At 35.1% G+C, this 21,082-nt stretch overlaps 1 protein-coding gene across 2 annotated transcripts; it reads left to right on the forward strand.

Annotated features, from left to right (window-relative positions):
- The first annotated feature begins 2,922 nt into the window (after positions 1 to 2,922).
- On the forward strand, positions 2,923 to 9,268 carry LOC120141718 (calmodulin-binding transcription activator 4-like). Of its 2 annotated transcripts, none has more exons than XM_039156523.1 (13): positions 2,923 to 3,084; positions 3,259 to 3,384; positions 3,482 to 3,597; positions 3,887 to 3,975; positions 4,093 to 4,138; positions 4,340 to 4,829; positions 5,222 to 5,340; positions 5,705 to 5,795; positions 5,884 to 6,107; positions 6,224 to 6,897; positions 7,090 to 7,672; positions 8,558 to 8,857; positions 8,994 to 9,267. In XM_039156523.1, the coding sequence occupies exons 1-13, from the start codon at positions 3,072 to 3,074 to the stop codon at positions 9,084 to 9,086; spliced, it is 2,964 nt and encodes a 987-aa protein (XP_039012454.1). In that variant the 5' UTR covers positions 2,923 to 3,071; the 3' UTR covers positions 9,087 to 9,267. The 2 variants fall into 2 exon arrangements, with proteins under 2 accessions (XP_039012454.1, XP_039012446.1); XM_039156515.1 differs by having other exon boundaries at positions 2,938 to 3,084; positions 3,250 to 3,384; positions 8,994 to 9,268.
- Positions 9,269 to 21,082: the final 11,814 nt, after the last annotated feature.

The following is a 21,082-nucleotide window of genomic DNA, read 5'->3' on the forward strand; positions in this document are numbered from 1 at the left end:
CCTTGTGCAGGAGAGTTGTTGAAGCCAGATACAGTTTTGATCATGATTTATTGCTTCCTTCTCAAACTCAATCAAGTAATTCTTTGCGGATATGGAGGAATATTTCGACACCTTTGCTCAAGGACGACGATATATTCATAAAGAATACTTGGTGTTGTGTGGGGGATGGTGGGAACATTTTTTCTGGAATGACCATTGGACTGAAGTTCGATCGCTAAAGCAGTCCTTTCCAAGAATATTCGGGGTATGGAACATTGAAGTTAAAAGCTTGTTATTTCAGTGGGAGCTTAGCATTTGGGACAAGTTTATGCGCACAATTAATAAGGTAGTTCAGGGTTGTGGGGACGTGATAGAATGAGATGGATTGGCTCCTCTAGCGGTTCTTACTCGCCCATTAGTTATTGTGACAATACAGTGAGAGGGGATTGTCAAAGATAAATTTTTGGGATCTAGTTTGGGCGAATCTAGCCCCTGAAAAGGTCCAGACTTTTGTCTGGAGCGCTGCACTCCAAACTCCGAAGGATCCCAACACTTGAGTAGTTAGCTAAGAGGGGAGTAGCGAGCATGGAATCTCGTATTTGCGTCCTATGTCAAGAGGAGACGGAGACGGTAAACCACCTGTTTTGTCATTGCAGGATTGTTTAAAGGATTTGGTCTAGGTGGTATGTGCTTTGGAAAATTAATTTTGTCTGCTCGAATAATGTTGGATCGTTTTTCTTATCTTGGGACACTAAACCTATTGATCCCGCTTATAAAAAAAATTGGAAAATGACCTTTTGATTCTTCTAGACGATATGGTTGTGCAGGAACGAGGCTTTATTCAATCGTAATAGAAGGGGTGAGGACAAAATTTTTGAAACGGCGGTCTTGAGGACATGTTTTTGGTGTAAATGTAAGTGGCCGAATATTTGTTTCTCGATTGTGGATTTTATCAGTTCTCCGAATGAGGTTATCCTATTTCACAAACTACATAGCAGAGTGACGGTGTGGCTTTATACTTGCAGGTTTAGTTTTTGGGTTGAGAAACTGTTATTGAATGAGTGCTATTGTAGTTAAGTCTGTGCAGAGTAAGCAGTGTGTAGGCATTGAAAACTGATTATAGTTGTTGTTTGAGAGTGTTGTGTTTATGGTATATTGCTAATTATGCCCCACAAGTGACTTTGGAGAGGTGATTATTGATTGCGTAGTGCTGTAGTTGATTTCGTATAGGGTAGGCTGTTTGCTAGAGTTGAAAGTTGATACTAATTGTTGGTTGTTTGAGGGTGTGGTGTATACAGATTGATGTTGACCTCGCCTAAGAAGTGTATGATTACTGTATGTGTAGTAGATTTGTGACTTAACGCTTCTTTGTTGGTGAAATTTTGTTGATACAGGTGTTAGCTTGAGGGCGATCGAGATTGCTAATTGATTTTGGGTGCTGCATCCGTGTTATATGCTCTCGATGGTGGGATTGAGGATTGAAGACATTGGGAAGGAAGCGACATCAGCACTTCTATCTTATTTTGGTCGTAGGTTGGTGGTCTAGTTGCACAAAAAATTCGAATATCCGATTTTGTGAAAAAAAATATCCGAAATCGGATTTGGGAAAAATCGGTTTTTTTTAAACCGGATCGGATATTTTAAAACCGGATAGTATAACCGGTTTGAGAAAAAATTGGACGACCGGTTTTTTTACCGGATTAAAAACCGGATAAAAAACTGGTTTTTTATCCGGAAAAAAATCCGGTCTGGGGTTTAAAAAATTGGATGACCGGATTTTTTACCGGATTAAAAACCGGTTTTTTCAAACCGAAACCGGTTACACCGGTTACATCATCCGGCCCTCCAAACCGATTATGATCCGAACCGATTTTTTTATAAACCGATTTTTAGGCTTAATGAAAAAATCGGATCAGTTTTTATCCGATCTGAATCGAATTTAAATCCAACTATGTGCATCTCTACTAGCAGGGTGAGTGTGGTAATTGCTCTTTAAAGACCTGTATGTTGGTAGTAAGCATTCGGGGACATACGATGCTATTCCAGACCTTTGTTTCATTCTTTGGTGTGTCTTGGTTCGATTGGTGAGATCATGGTTGAGAATCTTATTGTGAATGATTCGTCTTTGTATTGACCTCGATTTGACACTCTTTTTTCTTCATCTAAGTTTAGATAATTTTTTTTAATTAGGCCCTTATCAACGTCCATGTTTTATATACATTGTTATTTAATCATACAAGACCCCTTTAAAAAAAATAAAAAAGAATTTGAAAAGAAATATAGGTAACAAGATTCAAGAAATGAGATTGAAATTTAATGCTATTAAAATAGAATTTAAAATAATTGAATTAATTTTGCAATGATTCAAAGTTTTCAGTATTCAAAATTTGATTCACTTTGTTATTCAATTAAGTTTGTTATGAATTTATTGAATAATTATAATTATAATAATAATATTATTAATTTCATATAATTGAGGTTCGAGTAGTTATCTCTATTAGATATATATACATTGATAATCAGTTATTAACTCTAATTTTCTTTTATTATTGTAAGATTTTTTTTGATAAAACTAAAATGATTATAAAGTAGTATATATTCTAAACTATTGTAAGATTGTATATGAATAGATTTATAAAATGTAATATGTTATATAGATGGGTTTATAAAATATAATATGTTAAATAAATAGATATTGACAATTATTTAATTTTTATTTATGAATCCTAGATCATATTCTTAATATTTTTTTTATTTGTATTTCCTGTTATAATTCGGGGAAAAAAAATTAAATACGTAGTCCTCAATTCTATGTGATTTCTGCAGATGAGACCGGAACCAGTACATTCAGAATTAAATTAGAAAATGCTTAATACAAAACCAATTAAAACTTGCCACGTCATGAAGTGCCAGAACCCCACGTTTCATAATTCATTCTAGCGGCAGCTTCGTGGTTCCAGTGATTATTATTTAATTTATTTACAAACAAACAAGCAAGCTTAATTTCCTCCTGGTTTCGGTAAACAGCTTCGGTTCAAATTGACAACGATCGTTGATTCTCATCTACTTTGAATTTCTTATTGAAATTGAAGATGGATCAAACAGGTGAAACTTAGACTTTTATTTTTGCTTTTACTTTTTATTTTTTTGTTTACTGTTATAGTTGGACACTTGAATATCAGAACTAGGGTTTTAACTGTATTGGGAATCATTTGAACATAAAAGTTGTTTCTTTCTAATTTATTTAAGTAATAATAATAATAATAATAGTGAGCTCAGGGTATGATATTGATAATCTGTTTCGGGAAGCTCAATCTCGGTGGTTGAAGCCAGCTGAAGTACTGTTTATACTACAAAACCATGACAAGTATCAATTTGAGCAGCAGCCTCCTCAGAGGCCAACCAGTAAATCTTCTGACTTGAATTTTAAGTTTAGTTTTTATGTTGTTATTGCATAATTGGAAGTCTGTATTATTAACTGGCATTATATATATGTATATAGGTGGTTCTTTGTTTCTTTTCAATAGGAGGGTCATTCGATTCTTTCGTAAAGATGGTCACAGTTGGCGTAAGAAGAAGGATGGAAGAACTGTCGGTGAAGCCCACGAAAGGCTTAAGGTTTTATCAAACACCACTTGCATTTTAGTTTTGTTGTACTAGATGGGAATTATGTGAAGTGTGTACTTTTGTTATTTAGAAAATGATTCGCTAACTGATTGCTTTCAAGTGAACTCTGGTGCATGGAAACATGCTTGAAAATTAATTGTTAGCTGTCCAAGAAGGGAAGAAGGATATCTCTGCTTCTTTGTTACCGATAAATGTTCTGTACATTTGACTTTTCTGATGTCAGTGGAGTTTTATATTGATATGTTCAGTCTGAGAGGTAATGTATTAAGTGCATTGCCAGGTTGGTAATGTTGAAACTTTGAATTGTTACTATGCTCACGGAGAGCTGAACCCCAGTTTTCAGAGACGTAGCTATTGGATGCTGGACCCGTAAGTGTACCGGGTAGCTTATTTGTTTATAGTATTTCGCATGCTGATATGAAATATTTAGTGATTCATTTTGACCTTTGGGGATCTATATTTGCTAATGGTTTAATACTTTTGCAGGGCATACGAGCATATAGTTCTTGTTCACTATAGAGAGATAAACGAGGTAAGTTTCGATGTCTAGACTAGTCATTTCTCACATATTTCCTTTCTGATCTTTATATTCTTTCTGCCTAGAACATGGTTTCCCAACAATTTGGGTGTTATTGCCTTCCTCTCTGTATATAACTTTTACGGTTCACAATTATAGATGGTCATACTTTACTTTCTCTTTTAAACTAATGTTACTCTTTGCATTTTTACATAGGTTAAGTCCAGTTCTGCATCCACTGTGCAATCACCATTATCCTCTTCTGCTTTTAGTCCAAGTCCACAGTCTTATACTTCTCAACATCCCAGATCTAACTCTCTAGCTAATGATGTACGTGAACCATACCAGAACTTATCTAGTCCAGGGTCTGCTGAAATTAGCTCTGATATTGTCACCAAGAACAGTGGAATAGATACTACAGTAGAATATACCAGTCCAGCTGATTTTCAAGTTGCTCATGCTTTAAAGAGGCTTGAGGAGCAGTTAAGTTTGAATGAGGACAGCATCAAAGAAATGGGTCCATTGTACAGCTTGGATGATGATACACATGATTCAAAATTTCTGGAATATGGAAGGGAGATTGTCAAGCAGGAGCAACAGGCAGATCTACTATACACACCTGATGGTATCTTTCAAGATCAACTTTATTCCCAACCTGCTAGAATGGAGAATTGTTCAAATAGTTCTGTGCTGCTTCCTGATGGAGGTTTGTTAGTTTTTCATTTCTTTAGTGCTCAGAATTGTCAAAATATACTTCTGTTTTATTTCTTTTTATCATCCATATCTACTAGAAAAGTGTAAATTTCAAATTTGTTCCCATATCCCCTCCTAGTCTTCCTAATAGAAATGCAAAAGGGTAATCAAGGGAAAGAAAAGATGAGAGATACATAAAAATGACAATTGGAAAACATTGTGTCTGTTTGAAATTGCATTTTTTTTTTGCTCTCAAGTTTATGGCAAACATGGACATCCGACGGATCTGCTGCTGTATATTTTAATGGCTAGTCTCTCTTTCTTTACTGTTTCTATATTTATTGGTTAATTCTTGAATATGATGGATGGGTAAGGAAGCTGAAAAGAATAACTAATCTTTTGTAGGTATGAATGGAGGACGTAGTCAAGTATATGGCAATAATAATTTAGATGGAAGTCAGGAATCTCAATATTGGAAAAATGTATTTGACTTGTGCAAGACTCCATCAGGTGTTGGCTCTAAGGTAAAGACATTTCCCCATTGAACTGAAATGTTCAAAGAATGGAAACTATTTTAGCATCTACATGTTAGTGATTCTGTACTATATATTTAAAACACCGCTACAATAAATTGTTAAATTTCCTTTTGTAATTATTTGATAGTAGGCTACCTTTTAGCTTAAGGTTATGGTTATGGAGAAAAGCACCCAATTGTTGGATCTAGGATTTGGGCCCCGGACCCTGAGATATAACTCCCTTTCTTAACCGTGTGTGCTGCCCAGTTAACCAAAGTTTACCCTTTAGGTTAACTTTTGGACTAAACATGTGTTGCTGTTGCTGGTATTATTATTTCTTGGTATATGGAGAGTTTTTTTGTCTTTTAAGCAGGGAAAGCCACTATCTTCTTCAAGGATGAGACCAGCTGAGCACCAGGAACAATATGGTTTGATGAATTTTAATGGATCTAACGTTGAAAACTGTATGATCTTCTCTCTTGATATGTATTTGACTCTAGAAATATTAGTACCTATTTTAATTCTATCACATTCTATCTCTTTCTCTGCCAGCCTCTGTAATGCAGCATCCAGAAATTGGAAATGGTGAAATTCCTTCATATTCTTCAGGAATAGAAGCTATTGACACCAAGTCTGACTATTATACTATGTTGTTCAACCAAGAAGAAATAGGTTTTCCTATTGCACCAGATTCAAGCTTGACTATTGCACAGAAGCAGAAGTTCACAATTCGGGAAATTTCTCCAGATTGGGGTTACTCCAGTGAGCCTACAAAGGTATGTATCAAGGGATTCTATTTGTTCTGTTTTCTGCCATTAATTCATGAAGTTCTTTTTCTTAACTGCTGCAGTTAAAGCTTAATTTTTTTTAAAGCATAATAATGAACATGCAGGTCATCATTGTTGGATCATTTCTATGCGATCCAGCAGAATCTGCCTGGGCATGTATGTTTGGGGAGACTGAAGTTCCTATTGAGATCATTCATGAAGGTGTTATTTGTTGTAAAGCTCCTCCTCACCTTCCTGGGAAGGTCACGCTCTGCATCACTACTGCTAACCGTGAGTCCTGCAGTGAAATCAGAGAGTTTGAGTATAGAGATGGTACTTGTAGTTGCACTCGGTGTAATGTATCCCAAACAGAAGCTGCTAAAAGTGTTGAAGAGCTATTGTTACTTGTCAGATTTGTTGAGATGCTTCTGTCCGATTCAACATTACACAATATAGATTCTGGAAAACATTTTCCGGAAAAGCTTAATGCTGATGATGAATCATGGAGTCATATAATAGAGTCTCTTTTAATTGGAATTGGCACTGCCTCTGGTACTGTTGATTGGCTTCTGCAAGAGCTTTTAAAGGATAAATTGCAACAGTGGTTATATTCTAGATCCAAGGAATTAGGAGACAAATCAGGCATCACCATGTCCAAGAAAGAGCAAGGAATAATACACATGGCTGCTGGATTGGGCTTCGAGTGGGCCCTAAATCCAATTCTGAGCCATGGAGTTAGTGTAAATTTCCGGGACATAAATGGGTGGACTGCGCTTCACTGGGCTGCAAGATTTGGAAGGTAAACAAGAATCAGATCTACTTTCTCTTTCACAATTAATCTTTAACAAAAACCATTAAGGATTATTACTTTCATAAAGGATAATGATATATTGGGGCACTCCCTAGTTTAGAAAATGTGCTTCAGAATTTTAACATAATGGCTGCTTTTACAATGCATCCAACTAATCAGGATCGGTTTTTTCTTCTTAAGAGAAAAAATGGTTGCTGCGCTTATAGCGTCAGGTGCTTCAGCTGGAGCAGTGACTGATCCAACCTCACAAGATCCAAGTGGCAAAACTGCAGCAACTATTGCTGCCTCAAGTGGTCATAAGGGACTTGCTGGTTATCTTTCTGAGGTAGCTCTTACGAGTCACCTTTCATCCCTTACAATGGAAGAAAGTGAGCTTTCCAAAGGCTCGGCTGCAATTCAGGCTGAAATGGCTGTGAATATTGTCTCCAATGGGAACCTTGCCACTGTGGAGGATCGCCTTTCGCTTAAAGATACATTGGCCGCTGTCCGAAATGCAGCTCAGGCTGCTGCACGTATACAAAATGCTTTCCGTGCACATTCTTTCAGGAAACGACAACAGAAAGAAGATGCTGCTACTGCAGATAGTGTTGATGAGTACGGTATTACTTTGGGTGAAATCCAAAATCTTTCTACCATGTCAAAGCTAGCTTTTAGGAATACCCGCGACCACAATTCAGCGGCATTATCGATTCAGAAGAAATTTCGAGGCTGGAAAGGTCGGAAAGACTTTCTCTCACTTCGCCAGAAAGTTGTGAAGATACAGGTATCTTTACGATTTATCTGAATTTGCTAGGTTGTATAGATGCATGGAACTTTCTGGCAATGTCACTTGACCTGAGAGTTGTAAATAGGGATGGCCATGAAGTGGGGTAAGGACAGGGATTGCTTTATCCCTGTACGGATGTCAGAAACATCCTCCTCTACGGATGTCAGTTATATCGATAACTGCTGCACAATGTTAGGAACTTTTTGGCAGTCACTTCAGCTAAGAGCTGTGAGTTGTAAATAAGGGATGGTAATGAAGTAGGGCATGGGCAGGGATTAGATTATCTATTTTTGCCTCACTCTTGCATGGAAGTTGAAAGCATCCACTTCCACTGACATTGGTTGCAATAAATACATAACTGTTTTACAATGCTCCATGCATCTTTACCCACTTTTTTTATTAATAAGTCTTAATTTCATATTAAAAAAAGTATATTATAATTTACCAATGAACATATTTTCAATTTATATAATTCTTTTGTATTATTTATGATATAGATTACGTGTCAATATGATGTATTTGTATATGATTTTAGTATATATATCTATTGTGTGTGTAAGTATATAACATAAAAGTATATGTATAAAAAAATAAGGGGTATGTGAAAAGAAGTGGGATGGAGCTAAGCCAGAGCAACTATTTATCAAAATGTCCGTTCCACTGTTCATTTTCACCTTTTTTTTATTATAAAAAAAACCCTCTTATTTGGTGGCATATTAGTGAGACAAATTTGAGTTTTGTCATCCTTATTTACCATGTTTTTATGTGGGATGTGCTCAAAGGCGTGCCCCAGTGACAACTCGAATTTATAGTTTTGTCATCCTTAATAGTATATTCCACATCCCGAATATTTCAAAATTGTCTGTTCCATTTTTGTATCAGGCCCATGTGAGAGGTTACCAGGTGAGGAAGAACTACAAGGTAATCTGCTGGGCTGTTGGTGTTCTAGATAAGGTTGTACTTCGATGGCGCAGGAAAGGTGTTGGCTTGCGAGGGTTTCGCAACGAGTCGGATTCCATTGACGACGAAAATGAAGATGATGAGGACATTCTGAAAGTGTACCGCAAACAGAAAGTGGATGCAACAATTGATGAGGCTGTCTCACGCGTGTTATCTATGGTTGATTCTCCGGATGCACGTCAACAATATCGTCGGATGCTTGAAAGGTATCGCCAAGCTAAGGTAAGCTTGACACAACTTATCACCTGATCCATATCTGTTGATTGCATAATTGATGATACCTGTAATTTAGGACTGGGTTCACTTAAATAACATTTAAAGTACATAGAATATTAACATTTTCAATTATTATCTGCAGGCTGAGCTTGTTAATACTAATGAAGCAACATCATCAACTTGCGTAACTGATGTTTATGACATGGAAAGTGACGATGTTTTCGATTTCCAATAGGTAACCCCCAACTCCTGGGACCCAATATCACAGTTTGATGGATTTGTTGTATAATATTATCCGGAAATAGCCTGCATTTTGAAATAGTTTGAACTGTATACAGTGTTTTGCCCATTTACCCTGCACATGTGTTGTGCTGTATATGTCCCTTGTAATTAGTAATTTACTGTGATCTGATTTCTTATGGGGTTGATATTGATTCATCTTTTTACACATTAATTTCCCTACTATTTATTTGATTTCAACTATACATTGCCTTTATTTAGCTTTGGGGCCGGCTAGGAATATCTATAAAATTAAAATTTGCTATAAAATTCAAACACAAATACTATTAGTATAGGGTATCAATGTTTTCTTATACGTTTTCCTACTTAAAATTTGATTAAGTTAGTGTTATAAGTTAACCGGGTATTAATTTAAATAAAACACGTTTGAAAATGATTTTTAAGGTGGTTAATTAATATTATTTTAAGAGATTTTTGTTTTTATATTTTTATATAATTTTTAGATAAAATAATTAAAATTAAGTATTTTGAGATTGAATGTGTGTAAATCATTATGTACTTTACATGTATTACATCGAATTTTGAAATATACATGGTTTCTTTATATCACTTTTATATAATCTAAATCGTTTTATTTCTTACTTCGTTAGATTAACTGATTGGTAATTTAAATTTAATTTTCTTTATGTATTTTGATATTTATTTCATATTAAAATTAAATATTATAATATTTTAAAAATCGATAATGTTTCTACATGTAACACATACAAGGAGTCAAAATTAAATTTTCAAGGGATCATATAATTATAAATATATGTTAAAATCATGATTCACTGATTTAATATAAAGGTAAAGTACATAAATGGTCACTAAAATTTGAGTACGTTTTCGTTTTTCCACTTGTAGACACTCATTTTTGTCTGGGTCTCTAAAAATGTTATTAATTATATTATTATTATTAATAATAATTAATTAATAACAATTTTTTGCATGCCTAAATTACAAACAGGCCACCCAAAGGCCCAATCCTGAAGCCCAACAATACAACCCAGTTTACAAACCCATATTACAAGCTAATCGACCCGGTTCATATCCAAACTGTCCCAACTAAACCCTAACCCTAAATAGAGGATAAGGCATTCAGTCACCGCCACTTGGCCTTTCGGCTTTCACCAAGGCGTGTGTGATGCACAAGCCGCCTCTTTAGCTCCCCAATCAGCACGTGAGCCACCACTGACAATCCTGAGCCACCGATGTCATCAACAGAAGCCCTACAATGACAGATCAGTCAACAACAACACCCAAATCAGAGAAAATCAGAGAAAGTAAAAATAAAATAAATCTAAACCCCAAAAATCAGGGATTTTCCATCAACTCAAATGAAATCCCATTCTCCTATTGCTAGATATCATCATGCCATCAACCAAGGGGGGATTATAAGCAAAACACAAAAAAAGAAAGAGGAGGGATTCGGGGAAACGATTTGAAAAAAAGAGAGAAAAAATAGATTCGAAGGAAAAAAAACAAAAACCAATATCAAAACAAAATAAACCATTCGACAGAGAAAAGAGAGCTTACCTTTTTTCGACCACTGTCGCTGCTTCATTAGGCCAGAAACCGTTCGTTTTTTAAGGTAAATGTTTGTTTCTTTATGTGATGGTGGGTGGGTAGCTCATTTCTTAGGTTTATTTTAGAGGGGAAATAGAGGAGGAGAGGGGAGAAAAGGGGTCTTAGGGGTTTCGGTTACCCCGATATCGCCTTCGATTTACGGCGGCTGGGCTGTGTTGTGCTTCCTCACGACAGGGAAGTAGAGAGACAGAAAAAGAATTGATAGAGTTATTTTATCTCTCTCTCTCGGGCTGAAACATAACAAAAAAAGGGAAATGGAGTTGAATGGCCGGTTGGAGTGAAATTTTGGGTATTTATCTTACCTGCAATGCGACATCGTTTAATAGGGGGAGGGTTCAGTGTGTTTTGGGTTAGGCGATAATGGCAATTTTGGTCCTCGTATCTTTATAATCTCAGCCTGCGTATTCTGATCTTTTAGGGATAATTGTGTTTAAGCCCCTCTACGTTTGTAAATAATCATTTTTAGTCATTAATGAATCTTTGTGTTATCTTGTTTTAAGCCTCTATTTTTCCAGCATTTACATTTAAGTCACCATCACATTTATTATGCAATGTTTGTTGATTTTCAAATATGGCCCTGTGTTTTTTTATTCTTTTTTTAGTTACTATTTAATGTAAATATATTTAGGTATAATTATTATCTGCTCCCTTATGTTTCTGGTTTTTTTATTCCAGACCTTAATGTTACTTATGAGTTATTTTAGTTTCCAGTGCCTGTATTATTTAATTTATATGATATTGGTTCTGTTTTATTTATAATTACTGTGTAGCCTTTCAAGTTTTTGCTAATGCTATTTTGGTCCCTTATTTATGTGCATTGTTTTCGAAAATATGAAAAATCAGAAAATTTCATGGTGAGGGTAATCTACAAAGATATCTCTCAACTATAAGGGAAAGTATCTTTTCTAGGATTATTCGCACAAAGGTTTTTATTTGATAATTTTCTCTGCTTAGAGTTTACTTATTTTAATTATTTTTACCTATTTTCATTTTATTTTATTTATTTTTGAAAAATATGAAATAACATCATTTTGTGAGGGGAATCCATGAAAAAGTCTCCTAACTATAAAGAAAGTGTATTTTCAAGTATTGTTCGTACAAAATGACACATTTTCTCTTATAAAGATAATTATAATATTTTTATTCTATAAAAATATCTTTTGGGCTATTTAATCTTTTTAATCTATTGCAGTCCTTATTTTAATTTGTTTTTTTTTAATTTAACACTTATTTAAATAAAATTGAATAAATAGAAGGATCATAATGTAAATATATTTCTGAAGTTTGTAATTCCCAATATTTAAACAACATATAATCGTTTAGGTACCAAAATTTGGGCGTTGTGGGGGTGCTCACCCTTCCCCACATGTAATGGATTCCTGAACTCTTAAAAATGAATTTTTGGTAAAACACAGACCATTTTGTCGTCTTTTAATGACTTTTCTAAACTCATTAAAATGATGTTTAAGGTTTCCAACCTACCTAACTTAAAGGTTGGTGGTGACTCCAAAATTAAATTGTTTTCCAAAATACATTTCATCACCTTCTCCAAATTAAATTTTTTAAGTCTAACGGACGCCCTTGGGGAAACGTTATGACAGCTTGGTGACTCCGCTGGGGACAAGAGAGTCAGAACATAAACGATTATACGTTGTTTTTATTTTGGGAATTACAAACTTAAATTGTATTTAATTTATGATCATTTTATTTATTTTTGAGTTTCAACATATTATGCATTATTTTATTTTTAACTAATTTGTTTTTGATTTTAGTGGTTTTCAGATTTGTACCAATTTTGGAAATTGTGAGAGTGTTATTTTTGTCACGTTTTTAAAGGTTTTTGAGTTTCTCCTCACACACATCACGTACATTTGCATACCATAAGCTCACTTACGAGCTTTGTCTCTTTTAAGTTGAGGCGAAAGCTTAGCCTACGTGAGATAAATTGTTTCTCTGCATGGGTTTTAGCAAGTAATCTTTGGGGTTCATATACCTTATGTCTACGTGAGATAAATTGTTTCTCCGTATGGACATAAGGGAATGATCCTCTCGAATTGAACTCGATTCGCACGAGCCTGTAATGGGCCAGTATTAAGGGTTTGGCAGCCTAAAGAGGCACCAACATGGACAATTTGAGTACTTTTTTCTTAGAAACCAATAATGCATATAGTGAGCCCTAATAACCCACCCTGAGTCGAACCTTTGTCCGTCAGTAGGTACCCAAAATAAGTTTACACAAAGGAGAAACGACACTAAACCTTCTTTTTTTATTTACCCATATTATTTTATTTTTCGAATAAAGCATGTGAACTAGAAAATCATGTGGTAAGGTTTTATTTTCAACCAAAGCATGGGGTAGAAAACATGTTTTGGGTAGGATTTAACCTAATAAGAGTAGAAAAGCATGTGGGTAGGTGTTATAATTACCTTTCAATAATATGCTTGATATTTGATTTTTTATACTGAAAAATTTTCTATGTTTGATTGTTTATTCTTTGACATTTTGCATGATCATCGTAAATAAAAGAAAGGTGTTGATTAACCAAGTAATCATCAAAATAGAAGAGAAACCATTAAAATGAAAAAGAGTTTTCATAATAAGGAAGAACACATTCCTGCGGTCCAAGCTTGGTCTAAATAAACACAAAGGGCAAAAAGGAGATAGTTTGCCTGGGGTTTACGTATCACAAAACAAATTCGTAGATTGATCTTTCTTATAAAGATGAAAACTCTTTTGGACGAATGAAACTCTTTCTAAGAATGATTACTTTTAGAAATCGATACATTTTGCATTTAAATTCTGCATTGCATTTATTTAAACATTTTCACATTTTTTGCATCTGCATTTGCATATTCGATTTCTACATGGCATTCATTGAAGCATTTTTTACATGTATTAATCATAGAATCATGGGTTTATCTCGTGGAGGACTATGAGGAATTATTTCTAATTGTGCAACTGCTACTGAGAATGGATGTAAAATTTGAGAAACTGAAGAAAGAATTGGAAGATAGTTTACAAAAGATGCAAACAGAGTGGGAGATTAAAATGGAACAAGCACAAAAGGCCACCGTGGATTGTATCTTGCAAAACCAAGACAACCTGGTTGGCTAAATTGTAGTTAAACTGATTGGGCTAAACCAGGAAAGAGGTAAAGAGAAGATTCCATCGATTATGGAAACTTCTGAATACGTGAGGGCATAAGCTAATTCACGAATACTGATTTCGCCCGAAAAGATTCCAAGCCACCCAATAGGCTTCTCTGCCACTAAAACTCAAGCCACCGTGTTAAATCCTCAGGGTAATTCTACTTATCATAACATATCCACTCCTAAGGCTATGAGAATAGCCAAGAATGAGATCCCTGAGAACTTAAAATAGTGGTGCAGAAAGACATTCCAGGGAATGAGAGGATAGAGCTCTCACAATGAAATGGATGCAACTGAACTAGTTTTAGTTCCTAACCTAGTGCTTCCGCCCAAATTCAAGATGCTCGACTTTGAAAACTACAATGAAATCAATTGCTCTAATGCTATATCACGATATTTATTCGAAGGATGACTGGGTACACTAACAATGATAAGATGTTGATCCATTGCTTCTAAGATAGTTTGATTAGACCCATTTCAATGTGGTATAATCAAATGAGTCGTACTCAAGTCCGCTCCTTGAAGGATTTATCTAGTGCCTTTTTGGGCCAATATAAACACATGATTGATATGACCCCTGATCGAACAACAGTGCAGAATATGGAGATGAAGAGTGGTGAGAGCTTTCAACAATATTCTCAATAATGGAGGGATGTCGCATCTCAAGTGCATCCACCAATGACTGAAAGAGAGTTCATCACTTTATACATCGATACATTGAAGTCTTCATATATTGACTACATGACATGAGCTGCCACCAGGAGTTTCTCTGACATCGTCATGTGCGGAGAATCGATCGAAAGAGCATTCAAGAATGGCCAGATAAGTGGCACTAGCAGTTTTGACATTGGGGAAAGAGCTGAGATTAACATCGTGGGATCTTATCTAGCTAGTCTGTGGACCAGTCCTCATAGTGTCTTCCGTGAAAAGACTTGCATCAATCCAATCCCAATGACATATGAGGAATTGCTCCCAACGCTAGTTGAGAAGAATCTTGTGACTCCAGTTTAATCCAAACCAAGATAAGCCTCATATCCTGAAGGACATGATGTTAACGCCATGTGCAGTTATATATTGGGAGCTCTGGGCACACCATTGATAATTGTAGGGCATTGAAGTGCAAGGTCCAAGATCTGAGCGATTCAGGGGCACTGACATTAAATATGTGATGGGATATTCTGATCAGGAGTCGGCTGGGGCATCCATCAAGAGTTTTATTGTATTCTCATTCATGTCATCTTGTTTGAACTTGTTTTTCTTCTTGTATTTTTTATGTTTAAATGTTTGTAAGTCACTTGATGTTCGAACATTTTCAATAAAATGCTTCATTCTTAGGAAATGAACAATGAGCAAATTTCAACATTGAAATTCTTTGAATATCATTTTAATTAAAAACTCTTTAATAATTGAGGTTGTAAATCTTTGACAAATGACAAGATTGAACCCAACAAAAAAAGGACCTCTTGATTCTAATCCAAAAGATACACCAGAATATATACCCTTATCTTATAGGGACCTAGCTAGTTTTCTCTTCTCATGAAGAGTCCATCAAGGGTTTGGCATTCAGATATGTATTAGGAGCGAACAAAATGGGGCAACTAGCACATAAAATTGTAAATCTAACCGGTTTTTTCTGTTAATGACGTTCAATGATGATCATGATCTTCTCACATGGAATGGTTGAGTGGATGAATCTGGTTTAGGTCAGTTGCTTGTAAATTTAACTCTAACGATGAGATTTTCTAACCTTCAAAGCACCAGGACTATAATAGGTTCTCCTTGACAAGCTTAAGAAATGAAATCCATATATCCAAAATATATAATATATATATGTATACAATAAAGCTGAGCTATTTCACTAAAGCAATTGGTTATAGAGGAAACTCGAAAGCCTTGAATTTATGAATATATTACATTAAAACCATGACATTGATCGGGTACTTGGCAATTCAGTGTTTGTTCCACTGTGGTTGTCAAGTCGAAGAATTTGTGACGAAATGAATCCTTCAGCTAGCCGAACAAAGGCAATTATAAGATATATGTACAATAAAGCTGAATTTAGCTAGCCGAACAAAGGCAATTATAAGATTTATGTACAATAAAGCTGAATTCAGCTAGCCGAACAAAGGCAATTATAAGATATATGTACAATAAAGCTGAATTCAGCTAGCCAAACAATGAGAAATTAAATTAAATTTATTAAATAAGGAGTTTCGGTGAATATGGGCTAAGGGAGTTGAGTAACACATGTTATAGTCAACTTCACACGAGCACTCGAAAATCTCATTTTTAGACCGATATTTCTGCACTACCTTGACTAGGTGAGTCTACAAAGCTTGAACAAATGGGAGATTTCAAAGAACTGAAACAAAAGTGTTCTAAAGATTCTAGCAATTGACTATGCTAGTTGCGACATTTTGTCTGCGTCCGATCAAAATGCCAAACCAAGAAAGAGGGGCATGCCATGATTTTCACGATGATCGAATCGATGAAACAAACCTTAGAATTTAGGTAGCCAACCTCTAAACCAACCTGTCGATTTTGATATTTGTCAAAGATTTGCAGCTATCAAAGATTAAAAGAGTAGTTGATTCTTTTGATATCCAATTAACTCTTGTTTTATGATTTGCTTCAACTGTGAAACCTGGAAGGAGACAATAGTTTTCAAAATTCCTTTTGATGTTTTTCAAAATTTTGAAAATTCAAAGGAAGAAAAACATTTTCAAACAAGATAAGTTATCTGGAAGTATATTGGAATTCAACAAATATCTCTTCGATGCTCAGGATCGAAGCTGGGGCAAATGAAGCCAAATATTTGGGGCAAAATTTGATGGGGGAAGGAAAACAAATTGTCTCAGGTTGAGGTTTGCAAGAGTACACCCTGGTAGAAATAAAGACAAACTGAATCAAAGATAGAGTGAAGATTACTCTCGCAACCATTCTCCTTACAGATTGAGAAAAACATACATCATCACATACATACATACACATACATACATGACACATGAAATTTGCATCTTTGTATTCATCATCATGTGTAATAAAGAATCTGATTTTCCCTCTCTAGACAAAAAAAATCAATAATTCATCAAATCAAGTACATCATCCATAAATGCATCATTGATTTTTCAGGGAATAAAGGTTCGAAAATGACCAAATGCATCTATCTTGGAGAAAAATGCCATCTAAAGATTCAACTTCCTGAAGCAAACGATTAGATATTCTAAAGGCAACTAGATCTCCTCAACATGCATGAACAAGCAGACTATCTGTCTCATTTGATGTTTTTTCTCTCGAAACAAAGTGTCGTTTCACTATAGACATTTTTTCCTAAAAACAAATGTTGTCTCGCTTGAGACAATTTTCTCTTAAAAAATTCGTCTCACTTGAGACATTTTCCCTCGGAACACAAATTTCAAAGTTGTTTTACTTGAAACAAAATTAATCTCACCTGAGATTGTTTCTTTCAAAATCGATTCGTCTCGCTTGAGACAATTTCCCCTTTAAAAACAAATCCTGAAATTGTTTCACTAAAGACAATTTACAATCTTTGAGTCTTGTTCTCTTAAAACTAAATTTTGTCTCTCTTGAGACAGTTTCTCTTAAAACAAAATCATCTTTGAGTCGTTTCCCTTGAAATGAATTTTGTCTCTCCTGATATAATTTCTCTTGAAACAATCATCTTTGAGTCTGTTTCCCTTGAAACCATTATCCCTAAAGATGGTTTGTCATCCTCATCTTGTAGGAACCGTGTCATCCCATGACCAGATCTCCTCATCACGTAGGAGCCGTGTCACCCCTAGATAACCAGGTGTCCTCATCACGTAGGAACCATGTTATCATCTTTAAAGATGGTCTACCATCCTCATCACGTAGGAACCGTGTCATCCACCGACCATACCTCCTCATCATGTGGGAGCCGTGTCACCCCTAGATAACTAGCCGTCCTCATCGTATAGGAACTGAGTTATCACCATTCCTAAAGATGGCGTGCAATCCTCATCACGTAGGAACCATGTCATCCACCGACCATACCTCCTCATCACGTAGGAGCAGTGTCACCCCTAAATAACCAGCCGTCCTCATCATATAGGAATCGTGTTAGCATCCCTAAAGATGGCTTACCATCCTCATCACATAGGAACCGTGTCATCCACCAACCAGACCTCTTCATCACGTAGGAGCCATGTCACCCTTAGATAACTAGCCGTCCTCATCGCGTAGGAACAATGTTATCATTATTCCCTAAAGATGGCCAATTCGTCCTCGTCACGTAGGAACAATGTCATCCTTCGACCATATATCTTCATCACTTAGGAGTCGAGTCACTCTTAGACGACCCGAACTCTTCATCAGGTATGAGCAGTGTCGTCCCCAACAACAAACACATCAAATTTTAAACAAAAAAAAGGGAACCAGACAAAAACTTGTTGTCTTTTTCATCTTTGCCCTATTTTTGTTAACACAAGAATGTGAAAAGAATGGCAGCTGTAGACACCCATTTTTGTCTGGGTCTCTAAAAATGTTATTAATTATATTATTATTATTATTATTAATATTAATTAATTAATTAATTAATAATATTTTTTTGCAGGCCTAAGTTACAAACAGGCCACCCAAAGGCCCAATCCTGAAGCCCAATAATATAACCCAGTTTACAGACACAGATTACAAGCTAACCCGACTCGATTTAAACCCGAACTGGCCCAACTAAACCTTAACCCTAAATTAGAGGATAAGACATCCAACCGTCGCTTCTTGGCCTTCCAGCTTCCACCCAGACGCGTGTGATGCACGCGCCGCCTCTTCAGCTCCCCAATCGGCGCGTGAGCCATCACTGACAATCTCAAGCCACTGATGTCATCAACAGAAGCCCTATAGTGAAAGATCAATCAACAACAACACCCAAATCAGAGAAAATAAAAAAAACCAAATCTAAACCCCCAAAATCAGGGATTTTCCATCAACTCAAATGAAATCTCATTCCCCTATTGCTAGATATCATCATGCCATCAACCAAGGGAGATTATAAGTAAACAAATAAAAAGAAAGAAGAGGGATTCGAGGAAACGATTCAAAAAAAAGAGAGAAAGAAAAAAACATATTCGAAGGGAAAAACAAAAACAAATATCAAAACAAAATAAACCATTCGACAGAGAAAAGAGAGCTTACCCTTTTTCAACCACTGTCACTGCTTCATCGGACCAGAAACTGTTCATTTTCGAAGGTAAAGGTTTGTTTCTTTATGTGATAGTGGGTGGGTAGCTCGTTTCTTAGGTTTATTTTAGAGGGGAAATAAAGGAGGAGAGTGGAGAAAAGGGGTCTTAGTGTTTTCGGTTACCCCACTATCACCTTCGATTTACGACGGTCGGGTTGTGTTGTGCTTCCTCACGGCAGGGAAACAAAGAGGTAAGAGAAGAATGGAGAGAGTTATTTGTATCTCTCTCTCAGGTTGAAATATAACAAAAGAGGGAAATGGAGTTGAATGGTCGGTTGGAGTGAAATTTTGGGTATTTATATTACCTGCAATGCGACGTCGTTTAATAGGGGGAGAGTTCAACGTGTTTTGGGTTAGGGGATAATGGCAATTTTGGTCCTCGTATCTTTGTAATCTCAGCCTACGCATTATGATATTTTGGGGATAATTGTGTTTAAGCCCCTCTACGTTTGTAAATAATCATTTTTAGTCAATAATGAATCTTTGTATTATCTTATTTTAAGCCTCTATTTTTCCAGCGTTTACATTTAAGTCACCATCACATTTATTTTGTTATGTTTGCTGATATTCAAATCTGGCCCTGTGTTTTCTGATTCTTTTGTTTTAGTCACTATTTAATGTAAATATATTTAGGTATAATTATTATCTGCTTTATGTTTCTGGGTTGTTTCATTCCAATCCTTAATGTTACTTATGGGTTATTTCAGGTTCCAGTGCATGTATTATTTAATTTATATGATATTGGTTCTGTTTTATTTATAATTACTGTGTAGCCTTTCAAGTTTTTGCTAATTCTATTTTGGTCCTTTATTAATGTACATTGTTCTCAAAAATATGAAAAATTGGAAAATTTCATGGTGAGGATAATCTATAAAGATATCTCCCAACTACAAGGGAAAGTATATTTTCTAAGATTATTCACACAAAGATTTTTATTTGATAATTTTATCTGCTTAGTGTTTACTTATTTTAATTATTTTTTTAATTCTTTTCATTTTTATTTTATTTTATTTATTTTTTGAAAAATATGAAATAACATCATTTTGTGAGGGGAATCTATGAAAAAGTCTCCTAACTATAAAGTAAGTGCATTTTCAAGGATTGTTCATACAAAATGACACATTTTCTTTTATAAAAATAATTATAATATTTTTATTCTATAAAAATATCTTTTGGGCTATTTAATCTTTTTAGTTTATTGCAGTCCTTATTTTAATTTGTTTTTTTAATTTAACACTTATTTAAATAAATTTGAATTAATGGAAGGATCATAATTTAAATATATTTTCGAATTTTGTAATTCCCAATATTTAAACAACATATAATCGTTTAGGTACCAAAATTTGGGCGTTGTGGGGGTGCTCACCCTTCTCCACAAATAATCGATTCCCGAACTCTTAAAAATAATTTTTTGGTAAAACGTAAACCATTTCGTTGCCTTTAAATGATTTTTCTAAACTCATTAAAATGATGTTTAAGGTTTCCAACCTACCTATCTTAAAGGTTGATGGCAATTCCAAAATCAAATTGTTTTACAAATTACATTTCATCACCTTCCTCAAATTAAATTTTTTAAGTCTAACGAACTCCCTCGGGGAAACATTATAACACCACTGAAGTATCAAAAGTTATAAAATGGTCACTAACGTGTGATCCGTTAACTGCTGTTATTGGGATAACAGAGTGTTGGTGTGGCATGTTAGACTATTGATCTGATACCATGTGACAACGTAAGGCAGTAACTTTGACTCTATTTGACTCATCTTCTTTATGGATAACCCCCAATTCTTAACACGAGTTCCTAAGAAAACCCTAATTTACTCTATATGTGAGCTTCCTAGAATCTATTATCTGTGATACGCATCCTATCGATGATACTAGAATTTCTATGACTCGTTTAAGTGTTAAGTGTGTATGCAACGATTCTCATTCGTTTATTTCCTTCAACAATATCTGGGTTTTTTTGACTAAAAATACTACACTTGAAATGGGTG

Source organism: Hibiscus syriacus, unplaced genomic scaffold, assembly GCF_006381635.1.
Source record: "Hibiscus syriacus cultivar Baekdansim isolate YM2019G1 unplaced genomic scaffold, ASM638163v2 tig00002237_pilon, whole genome shotgun sequence".
Taxonomy (NCBI): Eukaryota; Viridiplantae; Streptophyta; class Magnoliopsida; order Malvales; family Malvaceae; genus Hibiscus; species Hibiscus syriacus.